Here is a 15401-nt window from a genome sequence, read left to right on the forward strand (position 1 = left end):
AATTTGGCAAAATTGAGTCCTGGTGTCAGATGGAAGGAAGAATTTGAAAGCAACAACCTGGAATACTTAGCTGAGGAGATCTCCAGACTACGTGTGGAGGACGTATCCTGGCTTCTCCTTGCAGCTTATAGTAAAATGAGAGCAGAGAGAGATAAACTTAGAACTGAACTCTTGGGTTCTAAGAAACCAGAAGCTGATGGCTTGGAAAATTACGAGCTTCCAGGGGGTGGAATCCCAGAAGCTACAGCCCAACGTGAGGATGTTACCAAACATGGAACCCAGCTGCAATTTCAGTACAAGCCAAGATTGGAGATGGAATTATCCAGAAAGGATTTGTGGAAACTCTTATTGTCTGATGGCTTTGACCCCTGCATGCTTCATGCAAAGCCAACAGAATTTTTGCGAGATCTTTATAGACAGAGCCATTGCCGGTCTGGACTGGAGGAGACAGACAAGGAAAAAATTAAAGGAAAAATTTCTTCAAAGACAGAGCCATGGAGGTTGAGGTCTGGAGTCAAGAGGTTTAGGGCTGGGAGAGCGGAGCAGCCCACACGCATGGAAAGGGTGAGTTTGCCCTGGAGGTCGAGGGCGGGCTTTCCGCCTCGATGCTCTGGAAGAGTTTTGCCACCTCAGGTTCCAAAGAGGGTGGAGCACATTTCCAGGGAATTGGGGAGAGCCTGGCTGCCACCCCACTGTTCTGAAGGGGTTGAGCGTGTGCCCCAGAGATGGAAAGGAATCCGGGAGCTGCCCCAAGGTTTGAGGAGGGTGGGGCCGAGAAGGTGGTCTCCCCAATGTGTGGATATGTTGGAGCACTCACCTAAGCATTTGGAGAGGAAACAGCTGCCAAAAAGGCCCTTGGGAAGGGTTAGGCTCCCGCTCTCTCAAGCCCCAAGGATGCAACGTTGTTCTGTTAATGACTCTCAGACTTTGAAATCTAATGGAGTTTGTCCTGCGGGTTTTAGGAACTGTTTTGCTCCTGTTAACCCTGTTTTCCTTACTCTTTCTCCTTATGGCAATGGAAATGTTTATCCAATGAATGTCTTTCCTTTGTATATTGGGAGCACATAACTTGTTCTAAGTTCACAGATCCACAGCTAAAGAAAGATTGTGCCTTGGGACTGACCACGCCTAAATTGATTTTGATGGGATTTTGTACTTAACTTTTGTTACTGAAATGATTTAAGTTTTTGTGATATTGTGATGAAATGGATGTATTTTGTATTTGGAAAGATGATGTCATTTTGGGGTCCAGGGGGTGGAATGTGCCGGTTTGAATGTATTGTGTCCCCCAAATGCCATTATCTTTGTAGTCTTGTGTGGGGCAGAAGTTTCGGTGCTGGTTAGATTTGCTTGGAATGTGCCCCACCCAGCTGTGGGTAATGATTCTGATGAGATGTTCCCATGGAGGCATGGCCCTACCCATTCAGGGTGGGCCTTGATCGGTGGAGCTATATAAATGAGCTGACTCGGGGGAGGGGGACGGAGTGCAGCTGGGAGTGATGTTTTGAAGAGGAGCAAGCTTGCTAGAGAGGAACATCCTGGGAGAAAGCCGTTTTGAGGCCAGAGCTTTGGAGCAGACGCCAGCTGCCTTCCTAGCTAGCAGAGGTTTTCCGGACGCCATTGGCCATCCTCCGGTGAAGGTACCCGATTGCTGAGGTGTTACCTTGGACGCTTTGTGGCCTTAAGACTGTAACTGTGTAGCGAAATAAACCCCCGTTTTATAAAAGCCTATCCATCTCTGGTGTTTTGCATTCTGCGGCATTAGCAAACTAGGACAGATGGGGAGATGATTTGGGTGTTCTTTTTTACCTTTTTTTTTTTATTCTTATTTTCACTTTTTCTGGTACAAGGAAAATGTTCAAAAAAATAGATTGGAGTGATGAATGTATAGCTATATGGTGGTATTATGAACAACTGATTGTACACTTTGGGTGACTGTATGGTATGTGAATATATCGCAACAAAATTGAATTTAAAAAAATACATTAGCTTTGGACCACTCACTCAGTCACTCTGTTGTTAAAATTGTGGGACCCCCTCGTGACTCATTCACGGGGCTTCACCCCAAGCTGCGCTGTCTCCTCCTTTCAAAAAGCACACTCAGTGAAGGGAGAGAGGCAGGTGGAAAAGACACCCTAGTCAGGCCAACAGCCTGATACCAACTCTGAACCCACTGCCCCACAGAGACAGTATCTAATGACTATTAAGCTGGTCCCCCAAAACACTCTTCTACCCATATAATAGCGGTACTATTGGTGACTGGGCTTTTATGGGGAAGAAAGTTCTTTGGCCCCAGCTGACCTCCAAATGACTTTTAGCAGATCTTTTGGTTAGCTGGGAAATGCTTACTTCAGTGTTCTAGACTCGAACCAATCCTTGAAGTAATAAAAGTTGCCTGAAAGGTCACTCTCAGCAAGCTCTCTGTTGTTTTTTTAAGCACCTTTTAACTTGCTTTCCATATAAAGTTGTTGAAAAATAACATGGAAGAGGAAAATGTTTAAAACAGGGCTTCAAGTAAAGGTAGGAAAATGCAATGCATTAACTACACTTAACGGTCACACGAATTACGCTTCGCCTGAATCTAGTTTTACTTCTATGTGACTATTTCACAAATCCACTGTGTCTGATGTCAAATTAACTTTATGAAAATCCTTGGATCAGAAAGGGGTAAAAGAAGCCATCCCTATGACAAATAACTAAAATTGAAATACTGCCAATAGTCGCAATCTCAAATTTCTACTTGTACCTGCTTAAAATGCTTTAAATTTCTCACTTTTCCTTACATGCCATCTAAGTGTGCGTGGGTGTTGATCTGCTTTGAAGGTGAAACATGGATTCTGTTTTCAAGATGTTACATCCTACGTAAATTCAGATTTTTAAGAGTTTTACCTTTTTCAGTAAACAGAAAATAAAGTTATGAATGTCCATATACCTAAAACATTGCACTGAGATCACTTTTCCTAAATACGTTAAAAGCCAAAAATATTCTAATCAAAAAGTCCACGAGGCCTGAACTACCCTCTTGATGAAGTGGCGAGATCTGAATTCAAATTCAAAGTCAAGGATGGCAGCAGCAGCCGTGTGATTTCTAGTTAGAATGTAAGTTTGCTACAGTTGTGTCCCGTTCGTATCATCTAGAAGGCAGACAAGACTACCCTGAAACTGGCCAAAAGATCAGATTGGTTGTAGAACCCTAAACATTTGGCAAAGTCCCAGAGCCTTCTAGCTCACCTTGTGGATTAAGCAGAGAAATGACACAATAAAATAAATTGTACTCGCTCTCTCCTGGGTACTCTCAGACTCAGAATGAATCTATTTCATCTTTAGAGAAAAAGCTATTTCTCCTTTTACATGTATAAGAGATGTCTGTCCTGGACGCCACTGCCTCAACTGATTTCCTAAGCAGTCATAACACTCAGCATGCATGACAAAGGTCATGATGGCCTGCGAAACAGGTTTCAGCAGCAAATATGCCCTAAAGGGGGCTCCTGGTTTCCAAATTGTATACTTTTTACCCAGAAGGGCCAGAATGACCATTACCATGTAAGTAATTGCTATTTGCTCCAAGTGAGTGGGTCCCTAGGCTTTATGTGGTCTGCTGCCTTATGAGTCTATTATCTTTTTCTTTAATAAGACTCCTCACCATCATCTCAAATGCTGGTTCTTCGGGATATTTTTTCACCAACAGATTGCAGGCCATAAAGATGTTCAATGGCAATTAGGTTTTATTGTTCTCATTTCACTTCTGTGTATAGAGGCTATCAAAATGTAAAAATGTGCATTACCTCTGACTTAGCAACTCCCCTTCTAGGAATTTATACCAAAGATGTGTTCACACTTGGGTGCAAGGATGCACAGACATGGTTACTATTTTGCAGCATGATTTAAAGTGGCAAAATAATGGACACTGCCTAAATATCCATCAATATGAGACTGGTTAAATAAATAATCATGCATCCAGACAGCAGACAGCAGGGAAAGCAGGAGGAAGAACCCTGTGCATGGAAGAGAAGGGATCAGTACAAAAAGCCGGGTGGAGAACAGCATATCAAGCATCCTAATGCATGTATATTTTAAAAAGCGAATCCATATACATATATGCAGTGGTGGGTATACACAAACACACATACGCTTTGGTGCTAAAAAATAGCTAAAGGAACGGATGATGGTAGGTAGCTGCCTCTGAGGAGGGGAACCAAGGTGGGGGGGGAGCAGATAAGAGGCAGTTTTATAGCTTTTCTATAGGGTTTAACATTTCTTACTCTGTGTATAAATTATACACACACACACACACACACACACACTCAAATGTCTAGAAAATTGAATGACATGGCCAATGTTGCAAAATGTTAAAATTGGTGGATCTGGGTATGGGGGGAGTATGTATTATTTGAAAGTATTTCAAAATTAAAAGTTTAAGGAAAAAAATATATATACATACCCAGGAGAGGACAGTCATCAAAGAATTAACATTGCCAAGGCTATCTAACAGTGGCACCTACAGGTAAAATCACTTCCTATTCGTTCAAAGCCAAAGCTTAGAGATAAAAATCCATAGTTTCATTGGAACAACCACTTCGAAATTAGTCAGGAAATATGTTTGCATTAAAGCCTCATAAGGAACTCTTTACTAGTATTAGGCCTTCTGAGCATAATACTTAAAAGTACCATCTGTGTGGGAAGTTCGGGTTTATGGTTTGAACTGAAGGCTAAAAAAGGAATGAAGAATATCTCTACATCCTTCCATGGAGTGATGCCAGCATAAAGTGTTACGTGAAAAACCAAGGCGGGAAAAAGTGTGCAGAGTATGCTACCATTAGTCTAGGAAGGGCAGGGACTTACCAATGGACATACACATTTACTTCTGTTTTTAAAATGGGAAGGTAACCACACAAAAATTAATTGGCAAAATCTGGAGACATTTTGGTTGTCACAACTGGGGGAGGCAGGGCTGGTACTGGCATCTAGCAAGCAGAGGCCAGGGATGCTGCTCAACATCCACCAAGCACAGGACGGCCCTCACAACAAAGAATGATCTGACGCAAAATGTCAATGGTGCCAAGGTTGAGAAACTCTGGTCTAGTCAATTCACTCTTCCACTCTTCTTAGGCAGCAATTTGTATCCACAGAATATATAGAGAACTGTCTTACAACTCAACAATAAAAAGACAAATAACCCAATTTAAAAATGGGCAAAGGACTTTGAATAGATACTTCTCCATACACAATATACAAATGGCCAATCAGCACATGAAAAGATGCTCAACATCATTAGCCATTAAGGAAATGCAAATCAAAAACACAATGAGATATCATTTCACACCCACCAGAATGGCTGCAATCATAAAAAAAGACAGTAACAAATACTGGTGGGGGTGTGGAGAAATTGGAACCCTCATACACTGCTGGGGAGAGGTAAAAAATGGTACAGCCGCTTTGGAAAACAGTCTGGCAGTTCCTCAAATGGTTAAACATATATTTAGGAAATGACCCAGCATTTCCACTCCTACGGATATACCCAAAAGAAATGAAAACACATGTCCACGCATATCTTGTACGTGAATGTCCACGACAGCATTGTTCACAAAAGCCAAAAAGTGGTAACAACCTAAATGTCCGTCAACTGATGGAGGGATAAATGAAATGTGGTCTATGCACACAATGGAATATTATTCAACAATAAACGTGAATAATATTCTGATACATACTACAACATGGACAAATCTTGAAAATATTTTATGCTAAGTGAAAGAAGCCAGTCACAAAGGACCAAATAGTGTATGATCCTATTTATGTGAAATGCCCAGAACAGGTAAATCCCTGGAGATAGAAAGTAGATTGGTGGTTGCCAGGGGCTGAGGAATGGGGAGTGACCGCTAATGGGTACACACTTTCCTTTGAGATGACGATGGACACACAGCTCTGGGAATGTACTAAAAGCCACTGTATTAGTTAGGGTTCTCCTTGGAAACAGAATCAATGAGAGATGTCTCTTATTATCAAATTGTAAAAGTGACTCACGCAACTGCGGGAGCGCACGAGTCCAAATTCTGCAGAGCTGTCAACAAGCTGTCAACTCCAAGGAAAACGTCCGACGAGCTCCTCGGGAAACGAACCGACAACTTTGACGAACTCCTCAGGAAACGAACCGGCAACTTTGAAGAACTCCTCAGGAAACGAACCGACAACTTTGACGAACTCCTCAGGAAACGAACTGGCAACTTCGACGAGCTCCCCAGGAAAAGCTTCACTGAGCAGCTGAAGAAGAAGTGAAGGTTCTCTAACCGTCCGGCTTATAAGCCTCCAACTGATCACCCGGACCAAATCCAGCCAATTGCATTCTCTCACTGTGGAAGCACGCCCCTTGATGAGTCATCAGTCAGCTGCAGTCAATTGACTGATGATCCGACAAACCAACCAGCCTCAAATAGCCTCACAGGAATCGTCAGGCCAGTGCCCGCTTGACCAGACAGCTAGGCCACCTAGCCAAGTTGACACATGAACCCAACCATCACAGTCCACCCCTTGTCAACTTGGCAGTTGTACACATCACCCAAAACCATATCTTCAAAATGAACGTTACAGCTTATGCCATATGATAAGGGGACAAGACAGAGAAGAAAGCAAAAATATTCTCTTCACAGACAAATACAAACATAATCATCACAAAACGAGGAGGAAATATTCATATCATCATAGTCCTCGTTTCTGTAACTGGTCACGTGGCCGTAGTTCATATTTATCACGACCTTCTTCCACTACCCATTCCATGTTCCCTTTACCCTCAGCAAGCACTTCAGCTGGCCGTGGTTCTTTGCCTGGTGGGGTGACACAAACCTTCATTCCTGAAGTTTCTTGGCCATTGGTAGTCCTGCCTGGATTGGGTTGTTGCAGTTTTCCATTGACTTGAATCACGGGGCATGGTAGTACTAAGAGACGCCCCAGGGGATCTCCTGTATGCCAGGAAAACTCTTCTTTACTTCCATTGTGTAGTTGCAGTGCTATTTCCCCTTGATAGTCAGGATCAATCACCCCAGCCAGTACAGTAATCCCCTTACTTGCCTGTTGATTCAGAGGCATAAGAAGCCCAAAGTGGCCAGGTGGCAGCCTTAACTTCCAGTTCAATGGGATTATTGTTGTGTTTCCTGGTGGAAGCACTCCTCCTTTTGGAACCAAGACCTGTAGACCAGCAGAGCTTAAACTTGCAGGGACAGGAAGCAAAAATTTTCCTAGTGGATCACTAGGAGTGATAGTGAGTGGTGCTACTCCTGTTTCCACCCCTTGATTCCTGGACCCATGAATCCTGGCTATGGGAGAAACAGCACCATAGAGTGGACGCTGATTCAGAGCATACACAGCCTCCTGGAGAACACTGCCCCAGCCCTGCAAGGTATTGCCACCTAGTTGGCGCCGTAATTGAGTCTTCAATAGGCCATTCCACCGTTCTATCAACCCAGCTGCTTCTGGATGATGGGGAACATGGTAAGACCACAGAATTCCATGAGCATGTGCCCATCCCCTCACTTCATTTGCTGTGAAGTGGGTTCCTTGGTCCGAAGCAATGCTGTGTGGAATACCATGACGGTGGATGAGGCATTCTGTAAGTCCACGTATTGTAGTTTTGGCAGAAGCATGTCGTGCAGGGAAGGCAAACCCATATCCAGAGTATGTGTCTATTCCAGTAAGAACAAATCGCTGCCCTTTCCATGATGGAAGTGGTCCGATGTAATCAACCTGCCACCAGGTAGCAGGCTGATCACCCCAAAGAATGGTGCCATATCGGGGACTGAGTGTGGGTCTCTGCTGCTGGCAAATTGGACACTCAGCAGTGGCTGTGGCCAGGTCAGCCTTGGTGAGTGGAAGTCCATGTTGCTGAGCCCATGCATAACCTCCATCCCTACCACCATGACCACTTTGTTCATGAGCCCATTGGGCAATGACAGGAGTTGCTGGGGAAAGAGGCTGATTGGTATCCACCAAACGGGTCATTTTATCCACTTGGTTATTAAAACCTTCTTCTGCTGAAGTCACCCTCTGGTGAGCATTCACATGGGACACAAATATCTTCATGTTGTTTGCCCACTCAGAAAGGTCTATCCACATACCCCTTCCCCAGACTTCTTTGTCACCAATCTTCCAATCATGTTCCTTCCAAGTCCCTGACCATCCAGCCAAACCATTAGCAACAGCCCAGGAATCAGTATACAGACGCACCTCTGGCCAGTTCTCCTTCCAAGCACAGTGAACAACCAGGTGCACTGCTCGAAGTTCTGCCCACTGGGAGGATTTCCCCTCACCACTGTCCTTCAGGGATATCCCAGAAAGGGGCTGCAGTGCTGCAGCTGTCCACTTTCAGGTGGTACCTGCATATCGTGCAGAACCATCTGTAAACCAGGCCCGAGTCTTCTCTTCCTCAGTCAACTGACTGTAAGGAACTCCCCAAGATGCCATAGCTGTGGGCTGGGCAAGAGAAGGTAAGGTGGAAGGAGTGGGGGCCATGGGCATTTGGGCCACTTTCTCATGTAACTTACTTGTACCTTCAGGACCTGCTCGAGCTCTATCTCGTATGTACCATTTCCATTTTATGATGGAGTGCTGCTGTGCACGCCCAACTTTATGGCTTGGTGGGTCAGATAACACCCAGCTCATGATAGGTAACTCAGGTCTCATGGTAACTTGGTGGCCCATGGTTAAGCGTTCTGTCTCTACTAAGGCCCAGTAGCAGGCCAACAGTTGTTTCTCAAATGGAGAATAGTTATCTGCAGAGGATGGTAAAGCTTTACTCCAAAATCCTAAGGGCCTGCGTTGTGATTCTCCTATAGGAGCCTGCCAAAGGCTCCAAACAGCATCTCTATTTGCCACTGACACTTCCAGCACCATTGGATCAGCTGGATCATATGGTCCAAGCGGCAGAGCAGCTTGCACAGCAGCCTGGACCTGTTGCAGAGCCTCATCTTGCTCCGGTCCCCACTCAAAACTAGAAGCTTTTCTAGTCACTCGGTAAATGGGCCGGAGTAGCACACCTAAATGAGGAATATGTTGTCTCCAAAACCCAAAGAGGCCAACTAAACGTTGTGCCTCTTTTTTGGTTGTAGGAGGGGCCAGATGCAGCAGCTTATCCTTCACCTTAGAAGGAATATCTCGACAAGCCCCACACCACTGAACACCTAGAAATTTTACTGAGGTGGAAGGGCCTTGTATTTTTGTTGGATTTATCTCCCATCCTCTGCCACGCAAATACCTTACCAACAAATCTAGAGTAGTTGCTACTTCTTGCTCACTAGGTCCAATCAACATGATATCATCAATATAATGGACCAGTGTGATGTCTTGTGGGAGGGAGAAATGATCAAGATCCCTGCGGACAATATTATGACATAGGGCTGGAGAGTTGATATAACCCTGAGGTAGCACGGTGAATGTAAACTGCTGGCCTTGCCAGCTAAATGCAAACTGTTTCTGGTGGTCCTTGCTGACAGCAATTGAGAAAAAAGCATTTGCCAGATCAATAGCTGCATACCAGGTACCAGGGGATGTGTTGATTTGCTCAAGCAATGATACCACATCTGGGACAGCAGCCGCAATTGGAGTCACCACCTGGTTAAGCTTACGATAATCCACAGTCATCCTCCAAGACCCATCTGTTTTCTGCACAGGCCAAATAGGAGAGTTGAATGGGGATGTGGTGGGAATCACCACCCCTGCATCCTTCAAGTCCTTAAGAGTGGCATTAATCTCTGCAATCCCTCCAGGAATCCGGTATTGCTTCTGGTTCACTACTTTGCTAGGCAGAGGCAGCTCTAGTGGCTTCCACTTGGCCTTTCCCACCATAATAGCCCTCACTCCAGGAGTCAGGGAACCAATGTGAGGATTCTGCCAGTTGCTGAGTATGTCTATTCCAATTATGCATTCCGGCACTGGGGAAATAACCACAGAATGGGTCCAGGGACCCACTGGACCCACTGTGAGACGGACCTGGGCTAAAACTCCATCAATCATCTGACCTCCATAAGCCCCAACTCTGACTGGTGGACCAGAGTGACGTTTTGGGTCTCCGGGAATTAATGTCACTTCTGACCCAGTGTCTAATAATCCACGAAATATCTGATCATTTCCTTTTCCCCAATGCACAGTCACCCTGGTAAAAGGCCGTAGGTCCCCCTGGGGAAGGCTGGGAGGAAGATTAACAGTGTAAATTTTTGGCAGTGTGACAGGGTCCTTCTCCGAGGGTACCCGGCCTTCCCTTCATTCAAGAGGCTCTGGATCTGTAAACTGTCTCAAGTCTGGGAATTGATTAAGGGGCCGTGACTCTCTGTTTTTGTAATTCAAGGGAGATTTTTGTTCACGTGGCCTAGAATTCTTCTGCTTATATAGTTCAAACAAGAATTTAGTCGATTGCCCATCTATTTTACTACTTGGTACTCCATGATCCACTAGCCAACGCCATAAGTCTCTGCGAGTCATATTATTTTGATTGCTGCTTTGAGCCTGTTTTCCATTATGGTAGCCCTGTCCACCTTATCTGTGGCGATTAACTGCAGCCACTTGGCTTCTGCTGACTCGGGACCCGATTATCCCCATTGTGTTTAAGGATTCCAGTTCAGTGACAGCAGTTCCTACAGTAATATCTGACCTACAGAGAAGGGCGACTACAGAGCTCTTCAGGGATGATGGAGCTAGTTTCACAAATTTATTCCTTACAGTCCTGGTAAAAGGTGTGTCCTCTGGACATTCCAGGACTGTGTGAGCAGGTTTTCCATGATAAATCCACTCTAACATTCCAATCTCTCTAAGCCTTTGAATCCCCTCCTCCACATTATACCAGGGCAGTTCTGGCATTTCAACTTCTGGTAATGCCGGCCACCTTTTGATCCATGTTTCAGCCAGCCACCCAAACAAACTGTTAACACCCTTTCTAACCCCTCGAGCTACAACATTGAATGCAGAATCTCTGCTTAGTGGGCCCATATCAGTAAATTCAGCCTGATCCAACCTTATATTCCTTCCACCATTATCCCACACTCTCAATATCCATTCCCACACATATTCCCCTGGTTTCTGTCTGTATAAGTTGGAAAACTCATACAGTTCTTTTGGAGTATAGCGTACTTCCTCATGGGTCACACTTTGTACCTCACCCTTTGGGGCTTGTTGGGACTTGAGCCTAGTTATAGGTCTTGAAGCAAAAACTGGTGGTGGGGGTGGGTCATGAAAAGAGTTAGAATTATCTCTCAAGCCATTCACCTCAGGGCACTCTGTTGCATTTTCATCTCTTAAAACAGGATTAGTCTCTCCAGACAAAAGAGTGAGGGCTGCTTCCACAGGGGAGGTGATTACAAGATTAGCAGGCATTGAAGGGTCAATCTCCTTAGGTGGGAGTTGCGTGGCAGGCTCCTTAGGGCAGACTGGAGGCAGAGAAGCTGTTTCCCCAGGACAGCCCTCTACAGGTAAATCTAACAATGACCCAGCAGAATCCAGGGTTCCAATGTCCTCACTGTCATTATTATCAATCCATATGTCTCCATCCCAAGTTTCTGGGTCCCATTCTTTTCCAATCAATGCCTTTACTTTAACAGCAGACACCCTGAGAGGTTGAGATTTTAGTTTACGCTGTAAATGTGCTACTCGCACAATAAGAGACTGCATCTGATTTTCAGAAACCTCCAGTCTGCGGGCACAGGAAATAAGATTTTCTTTCAGGGCACAGATGGAACTCTTTACATCTGTCATACGGCATTCAAGTTTTGAATTTGAAGCCTTTAGCTCATCCCTTTCTCTTACAACTGTATCCAAAGTATCTAAGAGCAGCCAGCCAACATCATTATACTTCTTAATACTGCAAAACTCTGTGAAAGTGTCGAAAACGCTGTCACCCAGAGCCTCGCTTCGTACTAGAGCACAATTAGGAGAATCAAATGGTGCTATTTTGCGTATTTCCTTTGCCAACTCCTGCCATGGACTCTTAGTACCCTCTTGATTATTGGAAATAGAGTCATTAGTGCCTCTGAATCTAATCAGAGTAGAAAACAAGTTGTAAAAGCCCATTTTAAGATTCCGTTTCTCAAGAACCACTCTTGGTACCAAGTTGTATTAGTTAGGGTTCTCCTTGGAAACAGAATCAATGAGAGATGTCTCTTATTATCAAATTGTAAAAGTGACTCACGCAACTGCGGGAGCGCACGAGTCCAAATTCTGCAGAGCCGTCAACAAGCTGTCAACTCCAAGGAAGACGTCCGACGAACTCCTCGGGAAACGAACCGACAACTTTGACGAACTCCTCAGGAAACGAACCGGCAACTTTGAAGAACTCCTCAGGAAACGAACCGACAACTTTGACGAACTCCTCAGGAAACGAACTGGCAACTTCGACGAGCTCCCCAGGAAAAGCTTCACTGAGCAGCTGAAGAAGAAGTGAAGGTTCTCTAACCGTCCGGCTTATAAGCCTCCAACTGATCACCCGGACCAAATCCAGCCAATTGCATTCTCTCACTGTGGAAGCACGCCCCTTGATGAGTCATCAGTCAGCTGCAGTCAATTGACTGATGATCCGACAAACCAACCAGCCTCAAATAGCCTCACAGGAATCGTCAGGCCAGTGCCCGCTTGACCAGACAGCTAGGCCACCTAGCCAAGTTGACACATGAACCCAACCATCACAGCCACTAAATGGACTCTTCAAATGGGTGAATTATACGCTATGTGGATTATATCTCAATCTAGCTGTTACAAAAATAAATTGCAATCGCAAGGTGCGTGCCCTGTTAGAGGTGTGCACAAGGCACAGGGTTGGGGGTGCATGGCTGGCCCAGGGAACAGAGAGTAAAAATTAATCCCAGTCAGGTGGCATGGGCTCCATTAGTGGGGAATCCAAGGAACAGGGGGGCAGAGGTGGAGATAGAGAAGAGGTCAGGAAAGGCTTCCCAGGATGAATAGGTTGCTGGTAACTGGTTTTTGTTTTTGTTTTTTAATTAAATTCTTCATGGGCTTTATTGAGGTTCCAGGGGGAGGGGAGCTGCAAGAAGGTGGACATCTCATGTGTACGGAAACTTGGGATATGTTTGAAAAATGAGTTCCGATCATCCAAACCTAAAACCCGAAGCGTGGGAGGGTCAGGGTAGTAGCAGGGGACAGAACATAACAGCCTTGGGCACCCATCCAAGGCTCTCGGATGTGAAAAGGAATCAATGAAAGATGAGGAGCCGTGGAAGAAGGGTTGTCAATTTTGTTTTAGAAAAGTAGTTGACCCGCCCATGTGGAAAACAGACAGGCAGGGGATGAGCCAGCCTGCAGATAGGACAGCTCGTTTATTTCTATTAGCTGTTATAAATTGTTGTCACAGCCAGTTGAATCCTTTACTAAACATTAGGCTTGAAAGCTGATGCTGAGAGAAATCAGCCCAGCACTGGGTCTTTAAGGCAGAACTGACAAACATGGACTATTGAGAACAAAGCAGTTTGACATAATATACATATACATATATAATTTAAAATAATAGCCCTTTATGAGTTTAGGCAAGAGTCAGAAGCAAAATGATACTGGCCCAACCTAGAAAGATAAACAAAGCACTTACCACAGGAATGGAGGCATTTGGTTCAAATTCTGTGGAATCGGCATCTGAGGATTAAGAAAAGAGCTCAGTAATTTCACTGATAGTGCTGAAAATCACTTTAAGCAAGGAGAATTTGGTTGGGTTTGGTTTTCTTAATCGAAGGCTATTGGCCAACCTCGGACTTACCTTTCCAGTTGAGGCAGTTTCTTGCAAATTCTATCACTGCCAGCTGCATCCCAAGGCAAATGCCTAGTTTAGAAAGCACAAACATAAAGCAAATGAACATATATTGTATTTGTTCATATCGCCTGTTCATGTGTGTGCTGTCTGGGGTCCTCCATCTAGAATGTGAGCTCCAGAAGGCAAGACTCAATCTATTTTGCTCACTGCTTTACCTGTGCTCTCAGAACAGTCCCTGGCAAATAGAAGGGAAGGGGCTTAGACTCCCAGAGAGCAATTTCAGGTCTGAAGTCCTTCTTAGGGGCAGGCGAAGAAGGAATGCGAGGTCCAGCGGGGGCAGAACAGGAGAGGGGCAAGGACCAAAAGGCAAATTCGGCCTCCTTCCAAATATGTTCTGAACCTGAGGCATACATGTGTGGCTGCAAGGCTGTCCCAGAGCCTTCAGAGAATACCTAAAAACACCCCTTCTCAAGAGTCTCCTTGGGCTGAGATGCCACACAGGGCCTCCCTCTTCTCAAGGTAATTTCCCATCCATCAGTATGGACTTTGAGAAGGGCCAGCTCAGTCTGGCAGGCCAGGAGGGGTGAGAAAACTAGGACGGCTGCTTCTCCACACAACATCCCCATAAGTGTCACTGAACGAGAGAAGAAAAGCAGCAGCTGTGGTGGTCGGCACCTCCCCTGTGGGCTTTAGCTTGGTGGAAGGGAGACACAAAATGGAACCCAACAGAGGGTTCAATCATAGGGACAGAGGCAGAGAGCGAGCCATGAAGCCCCAAGCCTGTTAACCCAGGGATACACCCATAATCCATCTGCACATCCACCACGTGGGGCACGCTCCAGCTTAGAGATGGACCAGACACACACCTCCTGCACTCAGGATGCTCAACAGCTTATGTGTGTATTTGATCCTCTCCACTAAACAAATGCTTAAGGAACATTCCAGATGCTATTAGAGACATATCCAAGGTATACCAGGGATGCAAAGGAAGGGGCAGTCAATACAACCAAGCAAGCCAGAGCAAAAGTCAATAAACAGGAAACAGCCGAGTGCCTTGGGGGACATAAAGAGATGCTGTGTTAAGGCAAAAAACCAAAGAGTTGCGGACTGCTCTGTATGGTGAAAATTATCTAGAACACTAGCCAGGTTTAGACAGAAACCAAGCAAGATTACTTCAAAAGAAACCAATTGCCCAGTTGAGCTTAGATGGATGAAACAAATGAGGTATCAAGGTAACCACTCCTGGCTTCTCTTCTGGAAATGGACCCCAAATGGAGAGTGTCAAGGAAGCTAATCAAAGTTGGGGAGGTGGGGGAGTCTCCTGATAGTAAAAAGTACCCAAGTCCAGTGACAAGTGTTGCCTCTCCCCTCCCCCACCCTGTCCATCTGTGTTCACTGGTACAGAAGCCATGCTTTACAGTTCAACAGAAGCTTTAGAAAGCCCAGAATCTACACATTTTAACAGAGCTGTTCCTGTGTAGCTGGATGTTCTTTCTTGACTATCTTTTCTAGAATGAGCACATAAATTTCTAATTAAAAATTTTTTCTGGTTACAAAGAACATTGCGGACTTCTGTTGAGAGGATGGGTTAGGGTAGGAACTGGAGAAGGTAAGGGCAGGTGCTGATGGCAACTTCTCCCAGCCTGTTGCTATGCAACCAGGACAGTGGTTA

The 15401-nt window shown here is 45.1% G+C and overlaps 1 protein-coding gene across 5 annotated transcripts in view; it reads right to left on the bottom strand.

Moving 5' to 3' along the window:
* CTPS2 (CTP synthase 2) overlaps positions 1-15401 on the bottom strand; it is a 383279-nt gene that overhangs the window by 304014 nt on the left and 63864 nt on the right. For all 5 annotated transcript variants that reach the window (XM_037822637.1, XM_037822638.1, XM_037822635.1 and 2 more), the window contains 2 exons: positions 13736-13798; positions 13571-13614 (listed from right to left, as the gene is read on the bottom strand). In XM_037822637.1, the coding sequence (XP_037678565.1) occupies positions 13571-13614; positions 13736-13798 (107 nt within the window). The remainder of the gene's footprint in view (positions 1-13570; positions 13615-13735; positions 13799-15401) is intronic.

This window comes from Choloepus didactylus, chromosome X (genome assembly GCF_015220235.1).
Source record: "Choloepus didactylus isolate mChoDid1 chromosome X, mChoDid1.pri, whole genome shotgun sequence".
In the NCBI taxonomy this organism is placed as follows: domain Eukaryota; kingdom Metazoa; phylum Chordata; class Mammalia; order Pilosa; family Megalonychidae; genus Choloepus; species Choloepus didactylus.